The sequence below is a fragment of the Bos indicus x Bos taurus genome, chromosome 10, assembly GCF_003369695.1.
Source record: "Bos indicus x Bos taurus breed Angus x Brahman F1 hybrid chromosome 10, Bos_hybrid_MaternalHap_v2.0, whole genome shotgun sequence".
Classification (NCBI taxonomy): Eukaryota; Metazoa; Chordata; class Mammalia; order Artiodactyla; family Bovidae; genus Bos; species Bos indicus x Bos taurus.
In genome coordinates, this window is record NC_040085.1 from 26,240,009 (window position 1) to 26,255,632 (window position 15,624).

Sequence of the window (15,624 nt, forward strand, 5' to 3'; positions counted from 1 at the left end):
GCCTTAAGCAATGGGTGTTGGCACACACTAGAAGATTAGCATGGGAATTAAGGGCTTGAGTTCTGGAACGGAACTGGATTTTGATTTCCAGTTCTCCCACTTACCTAGGTCTTTAATTGTATACTTCCCTTAACTTCTCTTCCTCCGTTTCCCATCTTTAAAGTAAGAACAATAATAGTACCTACTTTAGAGGCTTGCTTTGAGGGTATAATAAAAGGCAGAGTGTAGTGTGTAGCACAAACTAGCTGTTGATATAACTCTTAGCTCTTGCTATAGATGGAGCTGTTTTGCATATGGCTTTACATTAACCTTGGAGAAGGCAACAGCCCCCCACTCCAGTACTCTTGCCTGGAAAATCCCATGGATGGAGGAGCCTGGAAGGCTGCAGTCCATGGGGTCGCTGAGGGTCGGACACGACTGAGCAACTTCCCTGTCACTTTTCACTTTCATGCATTGGAGAAGGAAATGGCAACCCACTCCAGTGTTCTTGCCTGGAGAATCCCAGGGACGGGGGAGCCTGGTGGGCTGCCGTCTATGGGGTCGCACAGAGTCGTACATGACTGAAACGACTTAGCAGTTACATTAACCTACTAGCAAAATTAGTTAAGTGCCTGGAACAGTAACTACTTTTTTCATATATACAAAATATAAGTGGGCTTCTCTGGTGGATCAGATGGTAAAGATCTGCCTGTGGTGCAGGAGATCCACGTTCAATTCTTGGGTCAGGAAGATCCCCTGGAGAAGGGAATGGCAACCCACTCCAGTATTCTTGCCTAAAGAATTCCATGGACAGAGGAGCCTTGGTGGGCCACAGTCCATGGGTTCACGAAGAACTGGACACAACTGAGGTAACTAACATAAAACATAAGTGTGTTGTTGTTTAGTCACTAAGTCATGTCCGACTCTTTTTTTGAGACCCCATGGACTATAGCCCGCCAAGCTCCTCTGTCCATGGGATTTCTCAGGCAAGACTGCTGGAGTGGGTTGCCATTTCCCTCTCTAGGGTATCTTCCCAACTCAGGGATCAAACCTGTGTCCCCTGCACTGGCGGGAGGATTCTTTACCACTGAGCCACCAGGGAAGCCGGTGACTGAGGGTAGGGCATTGCTTTTATGGAAAAGCTTCCTTGACTAGTACTAAGTCACTGACCACACAGAGCCAGTGTTTTAGTTGTATTCTTTCACGGGTTTAGAAAGGTTGTATTGTACCTTGTGAGGCCTGCAAGCCTAAGGCTCTATTGGAATATCTTACTTTATCATCCTTAGTTTGATTTACCGCTTCCTGAGTTCCAGAAATAACATTGATCTTGTTTAGAGGATTTCAAGCCTATTAGAGACACTGACGCATCCTAGGTTCTAGAGCAAAAGGAGCTTGAAAGTTAAATAAAAACATTTCTTTTTTTATGGTCTTTTTTGAGGGTTAGGCACTTGAGAAAAGGAAGAATTTATAATGTGTAATATCGTGTTCCTTAAAGTTCTGCTTGCTTTAAGTCTACCTGGGATTGTCAAAACTTCCATTCAACCCCCCTATGTCATTTTCTTTAATGTCCTTCAGGTTACTGAGCATCTTAGCTGGATGGGTCTGGAGTTAAATACAATATGGGGCCCTGGTTTATTGCCCGTTAAGTACCTGGCATTTGAAGTCTAAAATGCAGTATAAAATGAGGGTAAACAATACCCCGCCAGTGTTTAAATTCTGTGTGGAAAAGTCACTCACACACAGCAATTTATGATCTCTGGGCACCTCAGTTTAGTGACACAGTGACAGAGGAACAATTTTAAGGAAGCCCAGTACAGTAGCTGCCAGTTAGGAAGAGAATTACAGAGTGTAAAAATGGACAGTCCTTCCTGAGTACTGCATCCTGGGCAGGTGCCATCATGATGGAGCAGCCTGTCGCCATGCCCTTCTTCCATCATGTCTCCTGCTCCCTGGGCACATAGGAAATAAAAACCTTCCCTCCCTCCCTCCCCTCCCCTCTCTTGCCTGCCTTCCTTCTTTCCCTTCCACCTCCCTTCTGCCTCCCTCCCTCCCCTCCTTCCTTCCTTCAAAACAAGACGTGTTATTACTCAAAAGAAGTGTGGAAGGCAGTCACTTCACTCTATGGTCTTGAGCAGCTCAGCAGTGTCCTCAAGGGCCCAAGGTCTTTCCATCTTCTGTTGCATCGTCCTCGGTGTGTTGACTTTGTCCTTTTTCCCCATTGCTGCAGTATGACTTCTGCTGCTCCATAAGCCATTTGTCACACACCTCAGACAAGGTTTTACAGAGAGCCTGTGTAGGAGTCCACTCAGCGCTCTTCTCTTTTCAGACACCTGCAGGATGAGGCGCTTAATCTGGGAGCATAGTATGGGGAAAAAATAGACAAAATTATCTTTGAAGAGACTTCATAATCCATCTTGGGCATGTATGCAAATTAAGTGATTATATTTTTTAATATGTAAATTGAAACCACTTATATCCTAAGTGGCATGTATATGTTCCAAAGCCAATACAGTCTTGAAATATATGAAGTCAGGGTATGGTTTACTTCACTTAATTCCTAAAAAATATGTGAGTGCTTGATAATATTTTACTTTTTACTTTTTTTGCATGTATATGTGGAAAGTTTCCTCTAAATCAGTTCCTGTCCACTTTAAATGTTTCATTTTGGAGGCATGTTTTCCCATACACATGACCTCAGGACACTGGATGCTCAATGAAGACTACTGATGGAACTGACTGTGATATTCAAGATAAGCCTTTCAGTTCACGGAACCATCTCTTCTCTTTCTTCTTAGCTAAAAACCATATTCTTTGTGAAATGAACCGCGGGAATGTTGAATTTATACTGTAACTAACCCTCTTGGCCACTGAGAAAATGCATTGCTTCGTAGGCTATGTGCATGACTTTAGATGAATTGAATTACAAGCTATTTGAAGATGGTTTCCTGGTTGAAGACATTATCTTGCCCTCAGCTTGGATGGTGCTTTCAACTCTTGATGACCTTCTCACTTTGAATTGTTTATTCCTGGGCTTATTCCTCCAGCTGTCTGTTAGTCTTCCCTTTCTGAGCATCTACAATTATATTTTTGTCTTATTCAGTTTAGTTTCTTCCTTCTTAGTCGTTGGTGCCTGACTCGCCTGTTACATGCACATTTATATCCATCATATTGTTTGACACAGAGACACTGACATTTTGCCCTCCATTAATTGGTTAAGATAAATATAGTTTGCTGTGCAATGAGGAGCGCTCTATTTATTGTACATAAATACCTAACATAGTGACTTATTCAGTCATTTATAAAGATTTGGGCTTAATTTCACCTTTTTATTTTTTTCATGAGATGGTTGTCAACAGCCCTACTAGGGTCTGTGATTTGCCTGTGATGCTCAAGCAAGCCAAACACACTAGGAAGATTTTATACAGCAAACTGGCTCTTTCAAAGGTGGCTTCCATTTTTAAAGAGACATTGAAAAAAATTGGACTATAATGAATTTATAATTTTATTCAATCATTTCTCAGTACTTTTGGAGTTATCAAAACAGTCCTTAAGTAATTATTGATTTTCCTTGATAAACATTTATGGCATTTTTTAAAAAAAAAACATATTCTATTGTAAGCCAATAAGAGTGGAAAGGGGTTAGAAACCCAATCTATAATGATATGCAAGAGATGAAAATATTGACAGTGAGTAAAGAAATACAGTGTCATTGTGTTTATTTCATACTCTCTAAACTACCTGTGATGAGCTTAAGCAGTTTCATTCATGAATAGAAGAACTTTAATTATTCACTGTGCTTTGGTGTACTATAAAAGTTGAATTATTAGCACTGTAATTTGTTTGGATACCTTCTAGTAGGAAAATATATCAGAAATAACTAATCATTTTCAACATATGTTAAGGCAACTCTATCTACAGAGGGCAATCAGAAAGAATAGCAGTGGGCTATTGATTGCTTTTTAGACAAGGAAAAAAAAATCTGTTCCATTTCTAAATGTTAACAATTGTGAGAGGAAAATCTCCACTTAGAGAGAATGTTTTCCAGGTTGCTTCACTGCCAGGTGTTTGAGATTGTGTGGAGTCTTAGATGAATAAGGCTTATGGCAGTCTTAGGGAGCCATGTCCTCAAGGACCCCGCTTCCTGCTGTGAAGGCTTCTCTATTCAAAGCAGGCCCGTGTCAGTGGGAATGTTCCAGTGGTCTCTGTGCACTACTTCTAGCAAAGCGCAACGTTTTCTCCCCCGTTGAATCTGAGAGAGCTACAGAAGAGAGCTACAGGACACCTGCCTGCTAACAAAATAAATTTCAGAATGTTGCCAGTGAATCAATTGCATGTTTTCTACTGTTTATGGGATTTAACTCTTATCATTTATCAGTGGGAATAAACCTTGCCACCTTGGGTCCCTTTTCAACATACCTGCATGCTACAGACATGATTTACAGTCATTCTGAAGTTTAAGAAAATCCAAATCATATGATAGTTTGCTTTGAGATGGTCCGTATTTCCCCCTTTCCCTTTCTCCCTCTCCTTGACCTAGCAGCAGGAAGCCTTTGTTTGAGGTGTTCATCTGGAACAACTTTTCCACACTTGTTTTCATGTTCTGTTAGATTACAGGGCAGCAGGCCTACCTTTGAAGCTCCTTTCTCTTTTGTTTCTTTGCCGTGCACTCCAGTAATTAACTTTGTCCTTCTTTTATTTGTTCCAGTCAATCGCAGGCCACTCTGCTGAGCATCTTCTCCCAGGAGTACCAGGTTAGAAGTTTTCTCCTTTGTGAGGGTTGACAGGTGCCTAATTGAATGATGAATGTCCCTTTATTTCTTTGTAATTGAACTGCCAGCTCTCTGATTGGGTTGGAGGATGTTCTCCTTTCCACATCAAGCACCGCCTGCGTCTCAGTGGAGGCCTGCCAAGCCTACCCATCCATCTGTCTAATAACATCTAGCCTTTGCTTATTTGGTGGACCTGTAATAAATTATGCTAAACCATTATTATTCTGACAATAATAATTTCCCCGTGTTGCGTGGTTCCATGTGCTAAATGTTTGCTGACTTGCACTGTCAGTGCCGCTTTCCATTGCTGACAGAGATGATGATAAATGACCATTGCTGGAGTGGCAGAAGGCAAGAGAGGCAGAAAATGGAGTCATTTATCATGAGATGACAGGTGTCAGTCAAGTGGCAAGTCTCTACGGAATTACTTTTTGTAGTTTTCAAATAAGTTGTTTTTAAGCAATGTTCTTCCTGGTTAAAAATGGCAATTGGATTGTAAAACTAGACTGCAGAGGACTTAGATGGAATTGAATTGAGGGAAAATTAATACAAAGGTTGAAAGAGGGAACAAGTTTTTCTCTGCCCTCTACAACCCTAAGCAAACTTATTTAGATTCAATTACTATGACCCTGTTGGCTTTTACATATATACTGTACCTTGCGGTACAGACTGGAGACATCCCAGCCATGCAATAGAGATTTAAATGCATAGGTTCATAGAGTAGAAGGGAAAAAATATCCGCTGCCACCCAAATCCCCAAACTACTATTCGGTTTGCCCTTTTTGTTAGACGTGGGGATCAAGAAATATGTCATTTTTGTTCTTGAACCTGATCTGTGACACAACATAAAGATCTTTTTTATTTTGTTTCAGAAACATATTAAGAGAACACATGCCAAACATCATACTTCAGAAGCGATTGAAAGTTATTACCAGAGGTATGACCTGCCTGCCCCACTAGAGGGTATCATAATACCTATTAATTGTAATAATAATTATGAATAAATTAAGTTAATAAATTGATTTTCTATGTAACATTCCAAGACGTTTTGTTTTAAGTCAGTTATTTAAGACTTAAAGTATATTTTTAAAATTTCTCAAATACTATGTTGTGTAGATTTAAAGAATATGGTGAGACTATCTTAATTTACATGTGTGTGAAATCTTTAGTATGTAAGAAACAAGTTACAATATTAGAAAATCCCCGTTGGATGCTTGAAATATACTGTAAGTGCATATCTTTCATAGATGCATATGTTCATGCATACGTATATCTATGTGTATATGTGAACGTTCTCAAGCCAATTTTTATTTCTCATGTAAATCAGTAAGTTGAAAAATATATTAGAAAGTAAGGTTGAATTTTGGTCCAGTTGTATTTTGCATGGTAGGTATTGGTTAGCCATTTTAGAAATGCAAAAAAAAGTATATATCAAGTGAGGACAAATGGAGATATATAATAATGTACAACTGTCAGATTTTAAGAGGGGTTTATATTTTAAAAGGAAATCTTTTAATTCAGCCTAATTTATTATAGTTCCCAACCTTTCTTGTTCTGAAACAAAAAGAGTGTTTAAAATAGCTCCTTTTTAAAAAAAAATTTTTTTTAAACTTATCTTTGTAATATGAGTGAATAACTTATAATGGTAAATAATAATGGTTTGAATTAGAAATTGTTGGTTGCTTTCTGAAGTATTTTAGGGACATATTGGAAAGGAAAACTGTTTGAAATATAATCTAAAATTATTATACTTAAGATTGACAGAGCAGTCTTTCTATGGTGAGAATGATACCACTGACTTTAGATGAATGATTTTTATGCATGAAAATTCTATGAATTAAGTGAATATACAGATAAAATATTAGAATTGTGTTTCTGTAAAGTCATATTTTTAAAGAATTGAGAAATGTTTGTTGAAAAGTTATTCAAGTTAGGCTTTGAAAAAAGTATTCACTATGCCAAATGCGGTAAAGATACGTTCTGTTTTGAGTGGAAATGTCTGTTAAAGAAATATACATGCATACACACCATACCTGCAGGCCACCCCCTACCCCCCAACACACACAGACACTTTTATGTCTCGGAGAATTACTCTCCAAGAAGTGTTTATAAAGTTTGAATTGACTTATTCAAAAGTCATAATCTCCTCCGTGAAATTAACATCTAAATTAAACTCATCACCTAAATCATACATATAAAATTGAGAACGGCCCATAAAATGCCATGAAACCAGCAACTGCTTTGGCAAACAGACCCTCCACAGAAAGACTGAAAAGTGGTTCATGTGTCAAAAAGTATATTCTTATATAAAACTTAATAGTCTTAGGCTTTCATATAAAAGTATGGTTCTATATCCAGACTTTAAGGCCCTGTTAACATCAACAAAGGAGAACAGAGCATTTTCTAAAAATTTGGAGATCTGCTAATAGGCCATGGGGCTGCCCTCTAATAATCTTTTTTTTTTTTCATTGTATAAAGTCTATTTTAATTAGATGATTCCTAAGATCTCTAAATACTACTTTAAAAAAAGTTAGGTTCACTAAAGAGTATATTTGATTTCTAAAGTATGAACATGCTTTATTGAGTCATCTGGATAGTTTAGACCAGAAACAAAAATCTTTCCTTTAAGTATGGTTACTCAAGGAACAGTTGAGTGGGTAATAATGAAAATGCAGAAACATATTTGTGTTTCTTTAAATTTAGTTAAATACAAGAATCTCAATTTTGTGGAGTCACAATGTTTGAAAAAAACTTGAAGTTAGGCTGTAATGGACAGACTAATAGGAAAGCAGTCTGACTCGTTTCTTACTTTATTACCCTACTTCCTTACTTTTTGCCCCACACCTTGTGCTTGGAGACAGGCTTTGTTGTTACTTTTCAGATGGTTTGACCTCATGGGCCTCTTCTTCTAAATGTGCAGGTTGAATGTCTCTGTATTCTGTGTGGTAAATTGGCCCCAAAAGATGTTTGTTTTCTAGCTGATTAACATAAAGGCAAAATTATATCAAAACACGCTTAAGCAGTTTGACAATCTTACCAACTTATTTTTTTTTAATAAAAGTAATACTTGCCTATTGTGAAAATTAAGCATATGTGTAATGGTATAAAAAAGAAATGAATGAATTGCCTGTAATTGTGGCATCCATAGATAACCACTCGTATTTTTCTTCTCGGGCTTCTGTCAATCCATTTTTACGTAGATGAGGTCATACTATATATGCAGCTGTGAATTCTGAACTTTATACTTGGAAAAGTGTGTATAACATAGTATTGTTTTGAAGAAAGCTTTTTGTAAACATTTTGATACATCATCATCTGAAGGTTTCAAAGTTCATTGAAACATTCTTCTGTCGCACATATATGTTTCCACTTTTCTGATATAAATAATGCTTTGATAAATATTATGGTGCTTAAGTCTTTGCATTTTGGATTAGTTTCTCAATATTTCTGTAGATGGAATTACTGGTGCAAATAATGAAAACATAAGATTTTATTGTAATGTAGTACAAACTAGAAATAATGTAATTACAGCCTAGAAAGGTTGTAATGGTTTCATTTCCACTAGCAGCATCAGAGAATTCCTGTGTCTCTGTATTCTTGCTAGTATTGAGATGATCTCAATTCAGAATTTGAAGTCTGTATTTAAGACCATATAGTCCACAGTGTGATTCCATTGTGGTCAACTGAAATTTCAAATTATCCAGACACCAGTAGAAAATATTTTCCCTTTGAATTACTGAGGAAATATCCTCAGTTCTTCATGTTGTCCGTGTATAGACACAGCTTGAGTGTTCACATTGAAAACAGCCTTCTATTCTTTCCCACTGTATGATGGTATTTTAGTTCTAAACAGGAAACATACTTGGTAAAATTTATTTAGATTTCTCTAGATCGGTGCACACGGGCTTATACACACGTGTGGGTGTATACATACACACACACACTCACAACTTGGTCAGATTTGCATTTATCCTCATCAGTAGCAAAGTTTAGAAGAAACATTGTCTCTCATCACCTCCCTTCTCTCAACTCATACTGTCCGAGGGGCCACCTTTATTAGCTTTGAAGAATCAGACCAATTAGATTTTATTCAGGTGTTCACATGGGGAAAAAGGTTAGTTCAAATACGATATTGACATCAAATGATACAAATAGTTTCTGAAAATTTGAACCACTTTTTTGTTTAATTAGCTCTGTTTTCTTTGCACTCAATGTGTCCCATCTACTGTGCTAGGAACCACGTATAAGAACCACAAGTACCTGTCCTCAGCTACTTTGTTCTCTGGGAAAATAGCTGCAGACATGGAGATGGGTTCCAGAGATTTTTCGATATGGGATCAACAAAGGTGGTGTTCAGATGTAAGCTTAGTGAAGAATTTTGGTAGTTTTTGAAGTTTTCCCATAATAGTTGTTATACAAATATTAAAGATTAGATAATTCTGCTTTATGTTTAAAATCAGTACATATTGTTTTTAATCTTAGATGCTAACAGCTCTTTCACACTAAAAAAAAGTCATAAAATGGACCTTCTGTGAAGGTCTTTTAAGGATGGTTTCACCTACAAGTTACACATTTGTTAGTCCTCCTGTGGCAAACTGAAGGATGACATTTAGTCTGTGTCATCTATTGTTGTTTGACCAGCTCCTGTTTCTTGAAACTTAATGGAAGTATCCTATTGGTTATTACCAGGATAGTGATTGATGCAGCATTTATGTAAAGCCATATAATTTGGATTCAAGATGACAGTTTTCTGGCACAGGCCACATGAACTGGGATCTAGCTGTCCTCTTTGATTCTTTCCAGATCAACCTCTGAGAAGAGGTTCTGCTCTGGTGGCAGTAGAGCCTTTCCTGGCCCTCAGATAGCCCAGGCCCGTTCCTGACATTTGCACCTACTGTTCTCTTGTTGGGAATATCCTTCCTCTGATGGCTTGCTGCTTTCCTTTTTGTCTGTTTCTACTTCAGTGTCACTTCCTTAGAGAGTGACTTCCTGACCAGCCCATCTAATTTATATTGTGAGAGTGTTAGTCAGTCATGTCCAACTCTTGGCAACCCCATAGACTAGCCTGCCAGGTTCCTCTGTCCATGGAATTCTCCAGGCAAGAATGCTGGAGTGGGTTGCCATTCCTTTCTCCAGGGGAATCTTTCCAACCCAGGTATCAAATTTGCATCCCCTGCATCACAGGCAGATTCTTTACCATCTGAGCTACCAGGGAAACCCAACTTATATTGTAGCATATGTCATTATTCTATATATTTGTTTCTCTGTCTTTCCATGCAGTATAATGTCTGTGATGGTAGGAGCTAAAGTTTTGCTCCCTGCTGCTTCTTCAGAACCTGGAATAAGGTCTGACAACTAGTCAGCTCTCAAAATGTTTATGGGATAAGTGAATGTTAAGTGGAGAGTTGTAAAGATATCCTATTATAGGTTTAAATACCCTGACCCAGAATCAGAATGCTTAATGGATTAGTTAAGCATCTGGTTAGTTGCTCTAATTTGATGGAACTGATTGGTTGTTTCTTGAGCAGGCCTATCAGTGCAATGGAAATTCTGTAAGTTGATTGTGAAGGTCTTAGCTGACCTACTTCCCAAGGATCTTTCTCTCAACCACACTTGCCTTGTTAGTTTTTATTTTTGTTTTGTTTTTCCTTTGATCTTGATGAAATGAAAGTACTTATTTCCCAGTTAGACTCCTAAACAATTTTTCTAAGGAAGAGCCAACAGATGAAAATGGATTTATTAGAATTACTTTGAAGTTGTAATGATCCTGAGATTTTTACCCACCTTAAATAATTTGACTTTATTCCACTTTGTTTATTGGAAATTATACATCTTTATAAACATACATGTAAAATAGTATAATTTAATTTAGTATTTTCTCCTGGCAGTTACAAAGAAGACCTCATCTGTTGACATTGATTTTTACTATCGAACAAATGTTATTAATTTATTCAATCAAACAGTACACTGTAGAGAAAATGTTCATACTTAATTCTATTTTCTTGTCTAAAATGTTTTTAATTAATTACTCATTTATTAAAGAAAAATATGTATTGCAATATAATTACCTATTATAAGCCAAGAACTGTGCTACACATAGTAAACTGAATAAAATGAAAGTGTTCTACCCTCATGAGGCTTTCAGCCTTACAGTTGGGATGTGTCTGAGGTGGACGAGTAACTCAGCAGATAGAGCGTTCTGGGCTAAGTGATGGAGAGAGGAACAGGGTGCTCCTCGATTGCACTTTGAGGGACACTTCACATAGTCCTGGTTATGGTGGATGAAAAAGGTGATGTGCAAGGTGGATTCTGAGTTATCCAGGTGAAAGGTCAGAGTGGCAAACAGTGGCTAGAGACGAGGCTGGCTGAAGAGAGTAGGTAGGAACCAGATTACAAAGAACCTTACAAGAATTTTTAAGTGATTATAATTTAATTTTGAGATTTTTGTGTGGGGCTTTTGAAATGTTTTAAGAAGGAGAATGATACGTTCAAATTTTTGTCCTAAAAAAATCACTCTGGCATCCACGTCTGGGATGAATTTGGGGACTTTTTTGTTTTTTGTTTTGTTTTGTTTTCGTAGCGTTAGGGGACGAGGAGAGCTAGAGGTAATGACAGAAATCTAGAGCAGATAAGATGATGGCTTGTGTTGCCTGTTAAAGGGTTGGTGACCCACTGATGAAAAGTCTGTTCCATTCTTTTTCCCTAATCAGGTGCCAACCAACCCTATGAACTAAAAGTAAATCAAAAGATGATATGCTTGCATGGATACTTTTTTCACGAGTAAACTTATTTCCTTCCCATGAAATGGTTATGGCATAGATAATGCCAGGGTAATAGGGTTAGTTCTTTTCAAAATCACCTCTGTATTCACCTTACACGTTAGGAGGAAAAAACAAGGAAGATGACTATGCTCAGACCTCCTGCCCCCGACTTCGCTTAGTTAGTGGCCAGTGGTTTTGAGGTGAACAGTGGTTTTGAGGTGAGCTGTTTTTGTTATTCTTTTCCCTTCAGTGCTTTCCCATGACAGCGTACTTGAACTAGAGCTGAGTGTGGCATTTGCCCAGAAAAAACATGTACACACAGGGGATGCTGACAAGTCCATGCTGGCCTTTTCTTGTCACTGCCTTACCTCTTGGCTTTGTCTTATCTAGGTATCTGAATGGAGTGAGGAAAAATGGAGCTGCCCCAGTGCTCCTGGAGCTAGCCAATGAGGTAATGTTATTGTTGTTATTTTATTTAAACCTACATAAAACCTAAGGGGCCTGTGTAGAGTGGCTCTGCTTAGAATTATAATTAACCTTAAAAAAAAAAAAAGATTTTGAGGTATAGTAGACATTTAAATTGTTCCCTGGTCTCTTTGTACTTTTAATAATTGGACCGAGAGCTTCATGTATTAATAAATCAGTTAACTTAATTAGTCTGTTTCTTTTAAAATAAATGAGTAAACAGCTTCTTGATCTCTTATTTTGTGGGAAATTTCAACCAAACAGCTCAGGACATGCTCTTCTTTAGATGTGTTGTCTTAATTTAGTGTGAGAAATAATACCTGTGTCAAGTACAGAGATGTATGGCAAGACAACCCATGCTGTTACAAAAATGAGGAGAGAGATTGTATACCTAAAGATGTAACATTTACTTGACTCATTTTTGTTGTTAGCAAACTTTTATTATATTAAAAGATACATGCCTTCTAGAAGTCTTTCTTTATATGGAGAAGCATACTGTTCTTATTAACACTAAGGACGAAGTGATTTATTGAACTTATTTGTTAACTCTTATCTGCTTCTGTTTGGGGAAACAAATAATAGTCTTACATTTAAAAAGGAAACCCTAAAGACTTCCCATGAATGAAGAAGCTGTAAAAAGTTCTTAATAGTTGCAGAGAGCATACTGAAAAAATAAAATATTTAATTCCTAAACTTTAAAATATTTATCCACCGTAATAAGAGCAATACAATATTTAGTCTGACTTGGAACTGCTTATGCAAACCTCATAGGGATGGAATGAAATGTACACTGTTTTCATGTTGCATTATAATAGAAAACATAGAAGCAAGGCAGAAAATGTGTTTGCATTAAAGATGACTCGGTACTGTGAGCATTAACTGTTGCAGTAGCAGCAAGTGCTCCATGTAAGGATGGCTTCTCTCATAGCTTCTGTCTGCTGTGTGCCACCAGTCAGCCATTGAACAATTGCCTATCAGTTTCTAGCAGGTTTTAATAGTCTAGGCAGTGTCTACACAATCGGATAGGATAGTTAACATATAGAATAGATGTCTCTCCTCCTCCTAGCAAAGCATGTTTTTTATTCTTTTTTTTAATTTCTAGAGCAAGGTAGTTTTTAAATGTCTCCAGACTTGAGTCGATTCTGTTAGCAACTTAAAATATTTGAGGTACAACTCATTCAGACTTTAGTGATGTGGCCCTTTATAAAAAAAAAAAGAGTGTTCTTTATGAAAAAAAAGCATTCCTGATACAGCATCTAGAAGGAGTGTGATGCAAAAGTGATAGTCATTTTTATAGATGATGATATTGATGGCATAAGTTTTATATAGTAGCAATTTGTATTCATTTGAATTTTTAATGGATATTTCTGTTGAGCTTAGCTTATTTAGCTGACCTTAACTTCCATCTTCTAGTAATATGGAAAATTTTAACCCACTGACACATTTTCTCCATATCAATAAATCTGTTATTTACCATGAATGTATAGCAATGTTTAACCAAAGGAAATAAATCACTGTTTAAAGATGTTTCCTCTCCTTTGGCTGCAGATTAGTACAGAAATGATAGCATTTTCTGAGAGATTGCTAATGCATTAGGAAAATTGGGGAATGACTGGTACTGGATTAGGCCTTCCAAACAACCAAGCTGCCATTTTTATATGATAGTTAATACCTTTAAATGACATATGCTTGCATCTGGTGACAATTGATGCGATGGTAATAGTTTATGAGTCAATATATATTTAATCAGTAGAAACTGTAAAAATTGATGAGAAATAGATAACATTGGTACATTACAGTGTGCGGCAACTCTCTTAAGTAAGAGCACTGTATTATTGTTGATTTGGAAGGCAAGGACTCTATGTGGTCATCATTGATTTTATAAATGTCTTAATACTGATTTTCCTATTTCAAGGCTAAAAATGAACATTTGAGAAAATCTGACTTTGTTAGTAATAATAAGATCAGTCATTCTGTTCTCTCCACACAAATATTTTCAAGTGAGATTTGAAGCGCTATGAATTTTACTTACATGCTAAATTCTGACATGAAGCATGATGGCCCTATTTCAGAGAAAGATGGACACATGATTAATATGAAAATTAGGGAGATGCAAGTACCTGAACTAATAAGGTAGTCCTTATTCAGGCTGGACTACCTTCAGTAATTTCACCATTTTTCATGTGTCAGCTCTGATGTGGGTTACTAGGAATAAGCAGCTTCGTGGAAAGCATTTCTTTCTACTTGGGGAATTTAAGGGCATCCAAGTACATACATATTTGAAAAAACTGTTCATACAAATGAAGGCAGCCTTTTTGTCTAGTTACTAAATCAAGATAAAATTTTGGTATGAATATGGGACTTGAAAGCCTGTCAGGAAAAAATATCATTGTGATAATATATGAGATAACACTTGCTATCTTAACACCTAAGATGAAAAGACTTACTTGGGGGGAGCATTACTATTCTGGAAAAACACAGGCCTATTTTCTGGTGAAATTAAAACAATGGTTAATAAGGGATCTGTGAACTAAAAAAACCACAGTAGGTTTCCAAAAGAGTAGATGCATTTTTAATAAAAATGACTGTTGGATTTAGTATCCCCTGGTTTTTGTTTGAGCCTTATAGAAAAGTTACCTCCCTGGCTTCTATATTAGCTAAGTAACATTTCAGATAAACTTAAGAATGGTGAGCTTACAGTACAAGTATTATATTGTTGTTTCTTATTATTAATATCTCTACAGTCTAGCTATTTTCTCCTATCATCAAGATATTTTATATATAAGAACTTGACTGAAATTTCAGCTGTCTTTGTCTTTATAAAGTAAAATGAGTAAAATCCATGTTTTCAATGGCTAAGGACATTTAATTTAGTTTCTGAAAACAGCCACTAACAAAACAGATATTTACTTGAAATTACATTCAAAACAATGTACATATTGATAGTTGAAAAGAAAGAAGGATAGCTAGAATAGAAAAGTAGTATTGACCTACCAATAGAAAAAAGAGAGGAGTGGTGAAAAAAGCCCATTACACTGTTTTAGATGAATATGTACTAATTTCAAATTCCATTCTTTTTCTCCAGTACTATATTGAATAATTTGACCTGTTTATTCTTTTCAACAGCATAGATCATATACTTGCTATAATGTTATTAGGAGAGAAGTCATCAAGAGAAGGAAAGATTTTAATGAATGATGCTTGTTGTGGTTGATTAAAACTGACTTAATCTTCAGTGTTGACAAAATATTGGAATATCAACAGCCTGCACAACTTGACATTCAATTTTCTATTTCTTTTTTAGGTGGACTATGCACCCTCATTAATGGCTCGGATTATCCTGGAAAGGTTTCTACAGAAGCATGAGGAAGCTCCACGTGAGTTACCTTTTTTCTAATGGTACTCTTTTCATCCCTGCCCCCCAATTTAAAATAATTTACACAGCATTTCAAGTCACTTAATGAGAGCCAGATTCCAAAACAGCTATCATGAACAGTTAATGACAATTAAATGCAATATAAAGGACCACCCACAACTTAAATACTCTTCAGAATAATGTTTTCTTCTTTGTCTAAATTCGACATTCACTCTCCATTCAGCAAAATAGACAATGTGTATCAAAGTCAAAAATTGATTCATCTTTCATATAC

General features: G+C 36.6%; 1 protein-coding gene across 3 annotated transcripts in view; it reads left to right on the plus strand.

Annotated features, from left to right (window-relative positions):
* Positions 1-15,624, plus strand: part of C10H15orf41 (chromosome 10 C15orf41 homolog) — a 236,805-nt gene that overhangs the window by 51,135 nt on the left and 170,046 nt on the right. For all 3 annotated transcript variants that reach the window (XM_027553483.1, XM_027553482.1, XM_027553481.1), the window contains exons 2-5: positions 4,685-4,730; positions 5,621-5,685; positions 11,900-11,960; positions 15,279-15,351. In XM_027553483.1, the coding sequence (XP_027409284.1) occupies positions 4,685-4,730; positions 5,621-5,685; positions 11,900-11,960; positions 15,279-15,351 (245 nt within the window). The remainder of the gene's footprint in view (positions 1-4,684; positions 4,731-5,620; positions 5,686-11,899; positions 11,961-15,278; positions 15,352-15,624) is intronic.